We start from the raw sequence: 14,171 nt of genomic DNA on the forward strand, positions 1-14,171 counted from the left end.
TGATAAGGTGGAGCGAAGCTTTTATAACATTATTTCAGAAAAACAAACTGGGCTACACAACAACATAAAGTTTTTGCAAATTTACCAAGGCAATATTAAATAGTTATTATTTGATATATAACTGGATTGTGTACCTAGAAAGGAGCAATAACCAAGTCTTATTCAAATACAAGATTTATGCAATGTACTTCACCTCTGTAACTGTAAAGCAATTTTGAACGATTTTGTATTCTTGTTAATTTCACTTGAAAAAGAAAACTAACAGATAAGAAATTTACACGTTCAAAAGAATATAAAATGATAAAAGGCTTCATGCAATAATAATAAATTGAGAGTAGTGTAATTTAAAAGTACAATATCTGACATTTTTATTTAAAATTCGGTTTCAAATCTAAAAAAGATTCACAGTTGGAAATGCCGTGCGCACAAACAAAGCAGTGCCATAAGAGCTCATATCGCACTACTTCTAATTTTGATTATTGGCATATTAAAATAATAATAATAATCCTGAGCACGCTTAATTAATTTTAAACTTCGTTGTTCAACCTCAGTGGACGATCGAGTACCAATACGATCCATCAGGGTTGACAACAATGGTCGAGCGGGCGGCGCGGGGCGTGGTGTGTGAGCTTTCAGGGCTCCAAGAAGTGTCAGAGTCGAAGCCCCACCAGCGACGGGGACTGGGCTGCGTGGGGAAGCGCCACCGCGAACGCCCTTGCACACGTCATGGCCTAAACACCAGCTGCTGTGGTGCGTTAAAGTTTGAGGCGTCGTTGGCGCACACCGTGTCTTTGATCAGCTCAGTGGATGACTCGGCCATGAAGACGCGGAAATTCACGTCTCGGGGGTTCATCGTGCCGGAGAAAAAGCTTTGGAAGCGACTGGAAATGGCCCATACGCGCTGCCTCTTGTCAACCTGTAACCAAAACATTATTTGTTGTTAAACTCAAAAAAACTCAAAAAAATTCCTTTGAGAAATGGACATTTTTGATTTGCTTATATGGAAAAGCTACAGTTCTTGCTGACTTTACCGTTTACACGCATCAAATCTGTCGTCACTACACTAAAAACATTGAAAGGCGAGAACTGTAACTTTTCCATAGTCATAGCAATTGAAAATTTAATTTAATTATACAGGAAGAGATGAACAATAGAAACTATTGAAGCATTGGTTTTTAATTCGTCTCTCAGCAAAATTTTTAATTTTAAATAGATAAATAATCATCACTAAATGAATTTCATAATAAATTTGGAAATGCGCAAGTCAAATTTCTATAGAGAAAATTGAAACTTACAAATCATTACATTTTTTAGACTGATTCGTTCGTTTTTTGTATAAATTAATTTTAAAAATTGAAACCGCGATCCAGGATCTTATTTAATTTAATTTTAAGGCACTACACTTACGCTGACAGTTGCAAAAAATTGCATCGTCTGGCTGTTTTGGGCTAGTTTGGCGATGTTCCTAGGCTCAAACGACTTTCTCGTGTTCCAGCAGGCCAGCGTGTCTGAATTTACAAAGCCGAAGAATAGCACCCCGTTTTTGTCCATGCCGCTGCCTGCACTCTGGCCGGGGCGCATTTGGGTGCCTGTTTGGAACGCCAACGGTTGACTGTTAGCCGCGGATTCATTGCGAAGCACGGAGGTATGCACCCATCGCTGTTGAAAACTGCTCATGGCCGAGAAGTAAAGTGTTCTTCCGCGTTGGTCTAAATTTGGTCCTGAAGAAAATGGAAATTTTTGTTTAAAAATGTGTTTGAAAAAGTGACGAAAAACTTGTCTCTGCTCTGATCATTGCACATTAATAAGCTAAAGGTTTTGTAAAAATATCTTTATTAGTAACGCTAAAGCGCTCCCGTGTTCCACTTACCAGACCAAAATGATCTGAGTGTCATTAAAAATTTCTTTTAACTATACGGCTATGAATTTGATCAGATCGACTAAACTCCCATGAATTTGTGGAATTTGAAGAAATTTCAAACACCTATAAAACCATGAAAATCAGCCTAAAACTATAAATTATGTATTTTGTTGTTCTGAATGTGAGAATGTATGGGGCATGGTTGCTATTGATCCGCAATAAAATTACTTTTTGAATCTAAAACTAACTAAACACAATCTTAAACTGTTTGAGTCGAATAATTAAATAAAAATAAAACTGCAAAAGTTTCGCCCTGTGTTGTTTTCTAAATTTTAAAATTCTAGGTTAGAATATTCAGTAAGAGCTTCAAGTTAACTAGGGACTTACATGAAAACTATATATACTAAAAATTGTTTGAATCAACTAAGAAACCGTTTGTTCTGAAAAAGTCTTAAAGTGCCTTAATTTATTTTTAGAGTAGATGAACGCAATCAAGCGAGCTTATCATGCTTACACACACACACACACAAAAAAGTTTTTTAACGGAAATGTCAACCGCGTTAGAGTTAAAAATTAAATACCCAAGGCGAGTGCAAGGACGCCGTCCATCAGCTCAAACGTTTCCCCGGCTACATTAAAAGTGCCCGCCTCTGGTGAAGGAAACACCGTTTTGTCAGTAACTCTCCATGCTCTATTAGTGGACAGATCAGCCACTATAATGGCATATGTGGTTGTGTCTGCCATATAAACAACAGCATCGGTCAGTTTGCCGCAATTTCCTTTGGGGTATTCAACCTCAATGGTCACAGGCAGTGAATCTTCCTTCAAAGCGCTCTGTTTCCAAATAAATTTTATTTTCATGCGTGAATAGAAAATAAATAGTTTTGGCTCACCTGAGGAATTCTGAATCGGTTGATGATCCTGTCTGTTTTAAGGTCGATGGTGACCACCTGCGGAGGACAGATGCGTTTGCCATCTTCAAAGGAGTTCACGAGTCCGGTGTCCAACACCCACAGCCTGTCGCAATCGTCAACCATGACTCTGAACACCGAGGTCAGACCCTGACAGTTGCCCTGCCTGTTGAGTTCCCAGCTTGGGTACGGTATTAGCGGAGGCGATCGATTTGTCGAACTCAATTCGACGTAGGCAAGGGTGGCAGGCACCCCCTGTTTCCAGCGGGGCATAGCTAAGAAAACTCGATTACCTGCACCCTGCAACAATTACTAGTTAACTCTCAGGGCATGGAGGGACAAAAGGTTCTTACAAACACGCTAATGGGAACCATCGAGCCATCAGGAACGAATGATCCGGAGTTGATGGCCTGCTCGCGTGCCCGTTGGTTTGGGTAAACGAAGTCAAGTTGGGTCCAGCTGAATACTTCTCTGAGGCGGGACTCTCCACTTGACTGGGACTGTTGGTTTTGTGGGGGTCTCGGGGGTCTTTTGATGGCACTTGGGTTCCCTGATTGTGAGTTGCCCCCATTGTAACTGAAAGCGTGGACACACAGCCCGGCCGCAACTAGGCTAAACAAATGAAGCCACAGCCGCATCTAAACATAAAATTAATATACCTTAATTAAATCATTTTAACTTAATAACTGAAACAAATTTTGACGAATTATTTATAAATTAATATTTTTTGCAAGATTTTTTTTTAAAGGCATGCATGAAATTCTTTTATTTGTTGCAATAAAATTTCCCTCATTTGATAAAATTTGTAAAATAAAATTTCATTTATTTAAAGAGCCAAAAAGCTTTTGAAAATAATTTAGCTAAGACGAACGGGATCACTGAAAGTGACCATGATCGACCTATGAACGGTTTTTGATAAAAGTCTATAGCGCTAACTGGGGCAAAGTTCTTCGCTGTTGGAAAAACGTTTTTAAAAAACACCCCACTGACCCGAAAATTATTCTATTCATTTAGGGACCTCAAGACGTTGGACTACTTGCCCCCAAAATTTCAGGCAAATCTGCTGATCCCTGCCAAAAGCGGGCTCACGTATTAATTTTTTCTGCAGTATATCTTATTAATAAGAAATTCAGTGAAAAGGGACCCCGCAAAATTGCTTCAATAGAATAAATTGGTAAAATCACGATCGCTAATGTGTCGCAATATCAAAGTATGAATGAAAAATCGGCTTGAATTGGCGAGTTGTTGCACATTGACTGAATTGCATTATCCTGTCTTGTCGACAACACACTCTTTTGTCACGAAATCACTGACGAAATTCCTAACGCTTTACTGCGAGAGCAAAAAGACGACGAAGTAAATGTGAGGTAAAAAACTGTTTATACCGTTCAGTGCAGGCGCGGCAGCAATACGATTGTTCGTCAACCAGCCATGGCTTACAGTTTTTTCGCTTTTGCTTTCGCCATTTCAGTATACAAAAGAAAATCGACCAAGTAACACCAAATACGTGCCAAACCATCTATATTTATATTCTATTTGCAGCTCAGTCAAATTGCGAGATGATTTGTTAAAAGACAAAATCGACCGTACAGTTTACGTGACTTTCAGATTATTGCACCTCAAGTGCAACCGCGTGGAAGAAAACTAACGCAACATAACTGCGAACAAGCGTGTGCTCCTGGAACTCCAAAATACTTAATACAATTAAAAGCGATTAAATTTAAAATTAATGGAAATGCTAGCGTCTGTCAGCTTCCATTCTTTGATTATATTGTGTTTCATTAAGCGTTTTACGACTTTTTCATTTAAGATATTTAGAAAGAAAAAAATTTGATAAAAAGAATTTTACTCGTATTCTTTCTGTAAATAAATCAAAATCAAATCTAAAAAGTAGCTGAACGTGATCTATTATATGATTACTTTGAGTAATTACCTCAAGAATTGATATGCGATCCAAAAATAAATTTTTCCGTGAAGAGCCGATTTAAATTATATTAAATAAACTGATTCACTCACTTAATTTACGATATGGCTATAGAAATAAAACCTGATCCGTCAAGTCTTATTCCAACCTTTTCTGTGTTGGATGAGCGTTTTGAGAAGCGAGAAAGTGCACGAATAATTTCGGAATCCAGCTGCTGCGCACACCTGAAGAGTCGCCGGTGAACTGGACTCAGTCAGACTGAGCACTGTCCCTTTGCGCGCACTCGCAACAAAGAAACTCGTCAGAGCGGATCGTGCGGCTTTTACTACATTATTATTGTAATTTTAAAGGAGTGCGCTCTTGATTGACGTGCTGGTGGCAAAAACCACTCTCGCTTACAATAATAAAACAAATCATGAAGCTACTTTCCCGTTCAAAATCACTGCACGCTAGCTGCGCGTTGAGAGAGAGAAGAAAGATGATGTCAAGATTTCATGCTCCAGTGTCATTGTCAAGATTGGGAGCAATTTGCGAGGTTAACTGTTTATGAAAAGTACTGAATTTTTCCAGACTTCATGTAACCACGAAGTAAACAATGTTGAGAAGTGCGGTCATTACGAGTGTACCACGTTTTGATCTCGAATTTCCTAACCACGAAAATCCTTGTCCTTGATAGACTGGGAATGTGGTGCAACAATTTTCGAATACATGCTTCCAGCATCATCATCAATTTTCCACAAAACAAAACTTAATTCTTAATCAAAATTATTTCTAAGAAAAGCTTCACAAAAAGTTGAGAAAATCATCTTTACTTTTTTTCTTGAAATACACGCACTTTCAAAAAATTCGGAACAAAACTAAAATTCATCCAGTTTGCCGTGTAATTTTGCGAGTTAATCGGCTCTTTGCATGCTTATCAATCGGTGACCAATGTCTCTCTGCGGAATATTTATCTCGCCAGACAGAAAATTTAGCTCATATAGTTCGTACGCCATTCAATAGATAGCGATGAAAGAAATCGAAATCAAGCGAAAAAATCATTTGCATGTTATACAGTTTATTTAAAATTTACTTCAATGAACGACCAACGCATGTTGATCTTAATTGTTGGCCCACATATAAAAGTGAAATGTATCGTAATGTGTATTTGAATGGATAACTCTTATAAAAAATATTAAATAAATTAAAAATCCGAATACAGTTTATTCCATTGGAAAATTAGCAGTGCCAATGTAGCGTTATCAACATCTGGTTCCTGGTTTGTTTTCTCTCGGGTCATCGATCTAAACTTTTTGTCCTCCTTTTAGTTATCAAACTCTCAGAAAGAAAACTGATCGGAGAGGCTCTGAATTGTGAAAAAAAACTAATATTAGAGACAAAAAATTTCACGCCATTAAAATCGCTATCATGACGTCACCTTTCCCGTAATCAATTGAAAATCTGTATACTTAGAGCTGTAGAATAAGCATTTTAATGTTTTTCACATTTCTTCATTAATGTCGAGGAAGCAGTGCCCTAGTTTGATAAACCGATTCGCAGTTATTTATTTGCTGCCTGCATTATCAAGTAAAAACTTTGGATGTTTTTTTACAAATGAAAAACTTAAAATATACTCATAACTAAATAAAATACTTTAATTACGAAGACATCAATTTTTAGTATAAAGAACGTGAATTGTCCAATTAGTTAATCTTATATAATAATTTTAAATTTTGCTCATTAATATTATTTAATTACTTATTCATCCTGTTGAAATGATACTAAAATTCTAATTATATAACATATCATCAAAAAATGTATCATTTTACCTAGAGAATTTAAGTTCCCTGATTAACCTACAAAATTATATTTATTTACCGATATCTAGTAGATTCAAAACTGTTTGAAAGAGTCCCCTTTAAAAACCCATATTACCTGGTTTGTATGTAGGTTGCGAATGCTGCGAAGAATGCGTGTGTGAAGTAGCGTCTTCCCAGTCCGACGTCGGTGCGTTGAGTGCCCCGCCGACCTCGACCGCTCTCTGCTTTTTGCGCTAATATAATTGGATAAAATCAGCTGGTGTGGTAGAGGCGGCGAACACTGCCTTTCAAGTAGTTATTCTACTGCAGAAAAAACTCTAAAGGTGGAGGGAAGGTGCCCAGCGGCGTGATTCCCACAGCACTGCTTGATGGATTCCCGCAGCAGCAAACACAATTATTGGCGAGAGGCATGACGTCATGCAATCGACTGAAAAATATGGGTTTTGCTCATCCTTTTGATTAAATATGTTGGCACACGGAGAATAGCCGGAACTGGTTTTTACTGACAGCGTTTGGCGGGCTCATAATGCACATACGAAATTACGCCATGGGAATCGTGCTTGTGTGGCACCAAATAATAATATTCCCCGTGATATCTGCAGTGAATTTTCCTCCTGAACTCACTGTTTGTTTTCAATGCTCTTATAGTTTACAGGAAAGTCTTAAAAGCTGTATAGCTTCCTGTTGTCATCGTGTTATTCCGTATATTTTACCTTGTTTGTGATCTATCTTGGATTAAAAGGCTGAGAAATAAAACTGCATCAGCCATGATATACGCCAATGCTTCAATTTGCTCTTTTTTACTAGAACCTTCTGCTCAGCACTTCTCGTGGGCTAATAGCTCACCTTCATCGCCGAGCGAATAACATGAGGCCCGAAATGGTCGTTGACAAGCATGGGCCCCTTCTTGGAAGTTAAAACCTTGCCATTCATGTATCTAATTTCAAAATATTAATTGATGATTGAATATGAAGATACATTTGATATTCTTATTCTATTTATCCCAAAAGATTTAATAATATTTCTGTTAGTGGACATTTCCGCACTTTCAGAAATTATAAACTTAATTCGTATGAATAAAAGAATAACGTGCACGATACTTAAAAAAAATGAGTTTGAAATTTGATTTCAGGAGGCAAAAAACATATTAAGACACCTAGAACATCGTTTTTCGAGCGTCTAAAATATATGCTAAGAAAAACCCCACCCCCGAAAAGTGGGGTGAGTTCCAACCCCAGACTTAGATCTCCCAAAACTGTTTAGCATTATTTAGCAAGTTTATGATTAAATATTCTAGAAATCTGTGCGAATTGATTTTATATTCAAGTCACCTTGCTTTTTAGATGCAAAAAAGGACATTTTTAAACTTTGAGTGATTAGATCTAAAAAAAAGAAAAAACGAGACGACACCATAATTTATATATGATATTTCGTTTGGATTTTAAAATATTTCATTTTTTACGGTGTGCAGATATATTTTGAAATATTTTACCCAATTTATCGACTATGACCTTAGACCTACAAAGTTGGTCAATCTGACCAAGTTGATGGCACCTAAATTTAAACATTTGATCACATAAAGTTACAATTTACTGCACTCACGATAAAATTTACCATTGTTTAAAAAAATATTATGCATAATAAAATATAAGTGGTATTTAAAAAAATATTTTAGGGTTTAACATTGGCTCACTGTGGCAACACCTGCACAAAATTTCATCAAAATCTGAAGACCAATGCCAAATCTAGATTCAATCATTTCAGTTTTATTTTTCCATACAATAAGTCGATAATGTATTTTGTACTTTTCTCACTATGTACTTTCTATTTTTTTTTTAATTTTTGACAAACTGTTTTTTAACATGTATGTACATTTTTTTGGTGAGAATAAACAAGCAATGAATTAAAATGCCTAATTTGTATTTAAATGCCTAATTTTTTTATGATTTTGAAACACTAATTCTATTTGAAATTAAACTGAAACTTTTATATCACTGGCCGCAACACAAAATTATTTTCCACGGGCGTCACAAACAGTGCCCTCAATCGCTTGTTGCACAGATGGACTCATGAAAACCCTGAAGTTGACATCTTTCGGGTCAATGGTCTCCAAAACAAACTTCTGATTCCTCGTAGAGATAGCCCACACTCTTTCATCATTGTCGATCTGCGTATGAATAGGCGATTTATTTCCATTAATTAATTTAAAATATTTATTCCACTAACCACAACGGTGGCGAGAAACTGCATTGCCGTCTTGTCCTGCGCGAGGTAGCCGAAATTCCTCGGTTCAAATGGATTTTTCGAGTTTCAGCAAACGAGAGCGTCCGAATTGAGCAAGCCAAATATCATAACGCCGTTTTTGTCCATGGCGTAGCCAGCAGTTTGGCTCTGCCTGGACTTGAGGCCCGTCTTAAAAGCATTAGGGGAATTTTTGGCCTTCTTCTTGTCTCGCAATATCGACGTTTTCACCCAATGCTGCGACTCACCGCCCATCGCCGAGTAATATAATTCACGGTCTCCGTTAGCCATGCGCGGACCTGAAAAATAAATAATTATTGTGAAATTAATTAAAATAATTGTTTTGACCCAGTTCTTTATAAAAGTTTACTTTTTAGATTATTTTATGAAGGAGAAAAATTGTATGTGTTGATACGGCAAAAATAAACAGGTATTTAAATTAATCAATTTAACGTACTTCATCTTCGTTCCTTTAAAACTTCAATCATTTTCATAATTAAAAATTCAATTGAGGAAATCGCAAACCTAAAGCTATTCCCATGACGCCATCAATCATGTCAAAGGTTTGTCCGGCAACGTGGAAAGTGGTCAATTCAGGATTCGGATAGACGGTTTTGTCTGTAACGCGCCAAGCGTCACCGGTGGACATGTCTGCCACGATGATGGAACAAGCCACCGTGTCGGCGATGTAGAGGAACGCTTGTTTCGGGTTTTTGCAGTCGCCCTTGGGGAATTCCACCTGTATGTTGACCGGGAGGGCATCACTTTTCACCACGTGCTATGAAAAACAGTAAAGAGAGCAATTAGAGAAAATATGTTAATTTATATTTGCCTTGAAAAATAGAATGTCCTCTGTCTCATTGATAGCATTATTTTGGAATGAGGTTATTTTTACTGCACGCTATTGATACAGCTTGGAACGCGTACATTTACTTTTTTAATAATATTTTAAAACATTTTAAGTTTTAAATAATTTTGACGCTCCATCCTTTTATGCTCTTTACCGGAAATGGGATGATTTAATCTATTAAAATATATTCTGATTATTTTAACAGCTCACGCAACAAAAATATTTATAGTCTCGTTGAGCTTAATTAGTAGTCATATTGTAGAATTGCAGGAGCTAGATATTTTATTGAACTATGATGTTCCCTAAAATCTAAATTAAATCCATGAGAATCGCAATCCACCAAGAAAACTATTCAAATTTGACACAATAAACCTTTGTTGTGAACAAAAAAAAAAAATTAATAGGCAGTAACTTCTTATAACATGTCAGAGAATCGACTCTAAAAAGATGAGTAAAACCCCTTAAAATTGGCACCAAAACCCAACTTAAAGAGATCAAAACCGTTCTAAAAATTCATCTTTTTTTGTTGAAATAAAGTTTCTTAATGACAATTTTATTCTTCTGCTAATTAATTTTAGTTTTTTAAGAACATAACATACAAACCTTCGGGAGGACGTATTGCAGGATAACTTTATCGGTTTTTAAGTCGATTGCCATAACCTTTACAGGGCAGATGCGGTCAGGCACGAGCCAAGAGGGCGACCAACCAGTGTCGATGGCCCACAACCTGTTGCATTCGTCGATAAACACCCTGAACACCGAGGTCAGCCCTTCGCAGTTGCCCTCCCTGCTCAGCTCCCAGCTGGGATAGGGGTTGAGCCGCGGCGAACGCTCGCCCTTTGCGTCAGGGTACACGGCGTAGGCCAGGGTTGCCGGCACTCCGCGCCGCCAGCGAGGCAGACACACGAACACGCGATTTCCGGCTGCCTGCAAAGCGCAAAAACACACGAAAAATCAATTAGCATTATGGCCTCGAACTTGTGCATTCAAGGTTTTCAAATTGTATCCCTAAAGCTTGTTAAATTTAATTTAAATTTTAAATTAGAATAATATAACTTACGTGAACGCCTGTTGGGTCCATAGCGGACGGCACAAAAGAACCATTTTTCAGGGCTTCCTGTCTCTGCTCCTCACTAGGGTAGTTGAAATCAAACTGACTCCACCCAAATACTTCCACGACCCGTTGCTTCGCAGGCCCTGCATCTGTTTTCTCTGCTGCGGCGAGCACTGTGCTCAGCAGAGATAAGAGGCTGGCTAACAGCAACAGCCTCATATCGGTAAATGGCAAAAGGATTATTCGATGTTAATCTGCTTTCGGATTTTTGTTCTGTCAGGAGTAATTGTTATCGAGAGGATTGGCAAACATCAAAAGGTGTTTTCTGGTGGCGCTGCTGAACCGAGTTAAAAAACATCTTGGTAATTTTGTTTTCATGTTTGCTTCAACCTCGAATACTTGCAGACCGCATACTTCCTTGCCAACCCATGATAAGGATAAAATTCGTCCGTGGTTTAGACAATTCTTATCAAATTGCTATTTTCAGATTGCGCATTATTTTTTGTCTAGTTTGTATCCAAACAGTCATGAATATGCAAATTGTTGGGTTTATTCTCTCTTTTCGTTTATCTCATACAAAATGAATAAATCAAGACTAATTGCAGAAAATGTTGACGAAAAATAAAAAAGCTCATTTTGAACATTTTCTGGATATTTATTAGCAATAGCCCCATATCGATTTATGGCATGGATTTTTCAATGTTGATCTGCTTTCGGAGTTTTTTCTGTTAGGGTGAGCGATTGTAGAAGGCTCAGCAAGCTGCGTTGCGCCGCGCAAGCCGGCAAATTTTGGGTAACGTGGGCAGCCGCTGTGAATCTGGCTAAGCTTCGCCAGCCATGCCAGCTACCGAGGAAAAAGGGTCAAAAAATAAAAAAATGCGTGAAAGAGAAAAAATGTCTTCCGGCCCTTCAGACCGTTAAACACGATCAAACTTCACGTTTAAAAAATTGTCAGCCGCACCATTCGCAGGTGAAAATGGCCAGCCACCGCCGGGCAAAAAATTTGGCAAACTAAGCCCGGCAGTCACCGTCTTAAATCTCGCGGGTGAGACCTCTAAGCAAATTTTATCGAAAATGTGAATTAGCAAACAACAAAAGATGTTTTCTTATGGCACTGTTAAACAACATTTTGGGAATTTTGTTTTCATGTTTGCTTAAACCACGAATATTTTTAAACCGCAAATTTCCCTGTCAACATGTCAAAGGACAACATTTGTCTGCGGTTTAGACTTAAACTTATCAAATTGCTAAATTTTCAGACTACATTTTAAGTCTGGTATGTCCAAATTTTTAAATGATTGGGTTTTAATCTCTCTTTTACGTTTAGATTCAAAATTTGGTTTATTACGGATCAGCAGGGTACCGTACATCAAAAGAATAATCAAGATTCTGCAGGAATGTTTAAGAAAAACAAAAAGGCTTCCTTGGAATATTAATCATCTGAATACTTTTATTGTTATAATTCTTATAGAAAATAGTAAATAACGTCGAGAATCAAATATCAAAATTCATTAGTTCTGTCCCTCTTGTAGGCCCTTTTTTTCTTTATTTCGTCATTATCACAAATGGTCCCCTTGACTGCAGTGACGGTGCTTTCGCTCATAAAAACGCGAGTGCTGATCTCATTGGGGTTCATCTTTTCTGAGAAATACGTCTGTATGCCTGAAGAAATAGCCCAGAGGCGCCCAGTTTCATCAATCTATATTCATGACAAACTGTAAAAAACCTTCAACTCTCCAAACTGAAATTCCGCATACCGTTACTTCTGCGAGGAACTTCATTGCCACTTTGTCCTGCGCCAAGACACCGAAGAACCTACTTTCGTAGGGGTTGCGGCGAGAGTTCCAGCAAACGAGGGCATCCGAGTTTAGCAGCCCAAAAAACAGCACACCATTCTTGTCCATGGCGTAGGCGCCTGTTTGGCTGGTTCGCGGCAGGGACCCGGTTTTGAATTCATCGCGCGGAGGGCTCAAGACAGAGTCCTTGTTGCGAAGAACGGACGTTTTCACCCAGTGCTGTTTGAATGAGCTCATTGACGAAAAATATAACGTTCGGTCACCTTTCCCAGGGGCACCTATACACGAAAAGAGGGTCATTCTCAGAATGAAGGAATATTTAAAAATAATTATGAGATTTGAACTAAATAAACATTGAAATGCAAGGAAATTTTAAAATCATTAAATTTTTAGTAGGTAATGCACTCATGATTCACGGAATATTGTTAGAAAGAAATAAAAACGATAATGGAGGATTTTATTTTTGTAAAAAGAATTAATAGAGCTTTGCAACGGACCAGATATTAATAATAGCAATCCTTGCCAAAAAAGCAGCTGAATATTAATAAAACTCTAGAAAGATATCGTGGCTTTCGGTTTTTTTTACAGAAATATTCCAAACAAAGTATGTTTTATTCGTTTCATACTCAGGGCCATTCCCATAATTCCGTTCATCGTTTCAAAGGTTTTTTTTCCAACGTGGAAAGTGCTTGCTTCTGGATCGGGGAGAACGGTTTTCTGAATGATTCGCCACGACTGGCCAGAAGACAAATCAGCAACGATTATCGCAAAGGAGGCAGTGTCTGCAATGTAAAGGAACGCGTCTTTTGGCGAGCCGCAGGTGCCCTTTGGATACTCCACCTTGATGTTAACAGGCAACGACTCGTTTCTCACAGCTTCCTGCAAAACGTGTTTTTTTTTTTACAAGTCCCGCCCGTATTAAACCATCCAGACTTACTTCGTCTTTTAGGATGAAGGTGTTGACAAGTTTGTCTGTTTTGAGGTCAAAGGTGAGCACCTTGGCAGGACAGACTCTAGTGTACTCGTGCTGAATGGAACTTGCTATGCCTGTGTCGAGGACCCACAGCCTCCCGCACTCATCTGTTGTGACCCTGAACACCGAGGTCAAGCCCTGGCATTGGCCCACCTTTTGAGAGGCCCAGTCAGGGTAGGGGGTAAGCGGGGGCGCAGCGTCCCTGGAGGGGTACTCGACGAACGCCAGAGTCGCGGGAATGCCCTTGGGTTTCCAGCGAGGCATGGAGAGGAAGACGCGGTTACCAGCCACCTTTGTTTTTTAGGTTAATAATTATCAGGACAAGAAATTAGTGAGGATATTACATGGACTCCAGCGACATGCACGTCAGAAGGGTTGAATTCGCCGCTGCTGATGGCCTCTGCCCGTGCCTTGGGGCTAGCATATTTAAAATCGATCTGCTTCCAGCCAAATACCTGCTTCACTCGCGCGTCGTCCAGTGGCGGAAACCCTACGGCCTGCACTAATGGGGTCAGGTGCAGGACGCCAAACAGAAAACAGGTCGGAAGCAACATTTTCATGAGATCCCTTAACTCGCCGCGTACTTTAAATGATGGGCTTTTGGGTTTCCGTCTTTATACGTTTGTGGTTTGGCTTGAGAGCAACAAAAACAACATAAAAAATACTTATCGCTTTATACTTCCTCTGCGACATTATACACGGGGACGAATTTCTATGCTCATCGTTTGGATAATTTGCGCCTACTTTTGATTCTCTTGCAAT

At 38.6% G+C, this 14,171-nt stretch overlaps 3 protein-coding genes across 4 annotated transcripts; all 3 read right to left on the bottom strand.

Moving 5' to 3' along the window:
* Window positions 1-3: 3 nt before the first annotated feature.
* LOC135947618 (protein yellow-like) lies at window positions 4-6,767 on the bottom strand. 2 transcript variants are annotated; one of them, XM_065496509.1, is made up of 6 exons: window positions 6,611-6,767; window positions 3,126-3,410; window positions 2,755-3,072; window positions 2,443-2,695; window positions 1,408-1,721; window positions 4-916 (listed from the first exon to the last, which is right to left on the bottom strand). In XM_065496509.1, the coding sequence occupies exons 2-6, from the start codon at window positions 3,408-3,410 to the stop codon at window positions 725-727; spliced, it is 1,362 nt and encodes a 453-aa protein (XP_065352581.1). In that variant the 5' UTR covers window positions 6,611-6,767; the 3' UTR covers window positions 4-724. The 2 variants fall into 2 exon arrangements, with proteins under 2 accessions (XP_065352581.1, XP_065352583.1); XM_065496511.1 differs by lacking the exon at window positions 6,611-6,767 and adding an exon at window positions 4,845-4,972.
* Window positions 6,768-8,239: 1,472 nt separating this feature from the next.
* LOC135948569 (protein yellow-like) lies at window positions 8,240-11,008 on the bottom strand. The gene is made up of 5 exons (XM_065497914.1): window positions 10,647-11,008; window positions 10,190-10,513; window positions 9,262-9,514; window positions 8,722-9,035; window positions 8,240-8,662 (listed from the first exon to the last, which is right to left on the bottom strand). Exons 1-4 carry the CDS (start codon window positions 10,857-10,859, stop codon window positions 8,806-8,808), a joined length of 1,020 nt encoding a protein of 339 aa, XP_065353986.1. The 5' UTR covers window positions 10,860-11,008; the 3' UTR covers window positions 8,240-8,662; window positions 8,722-8,805.
* A 1,058-nt stretch (window positions 11,009-12,066) lies between these two features.
* Window positions 12,067-14,005, bottom strand: LOC135934023 (protein yellow-like). The gene is made up of 5 exons (XM_065475522.1): window positions 13,754-14,005; window positions 13,374-13,700; window positions 13,063-13,315; window positions 12,398-12,714; window positions 12,067-12,339 (listed from the first exon to the last, which is right to left on the bottom strand). Exons 1-5 carry the CDS (start codon window positions 13,967-13,969, stop codon window positions 12,142-12,144), a joined length of 1,311 nt encoding a protein of 436 aa, XP_065331594.1. The 5' UTR covers window positions 13,970-14,005; the 3' UTR covers window positions 12,067-12,141.
* Window positions 14,006-14,171: the final 166 nt, after the last annotated feature.

Source organism: Cloeon dipterum, chromosome 1 (genome assembly GCF_949628265.1).
Source record: "Cloeon dipterum chromosome 1, ieCloDipt1.1, whole genome shotgun sequence".
In the NCBI taxonomy this organism is placed as follows: domain Eukaryota; kingdom Metazoa; phylum Arthropoda; class Insecta; order Ephemeroptera; family Baetidae; genus Cloeon; species Cloeon dipterum.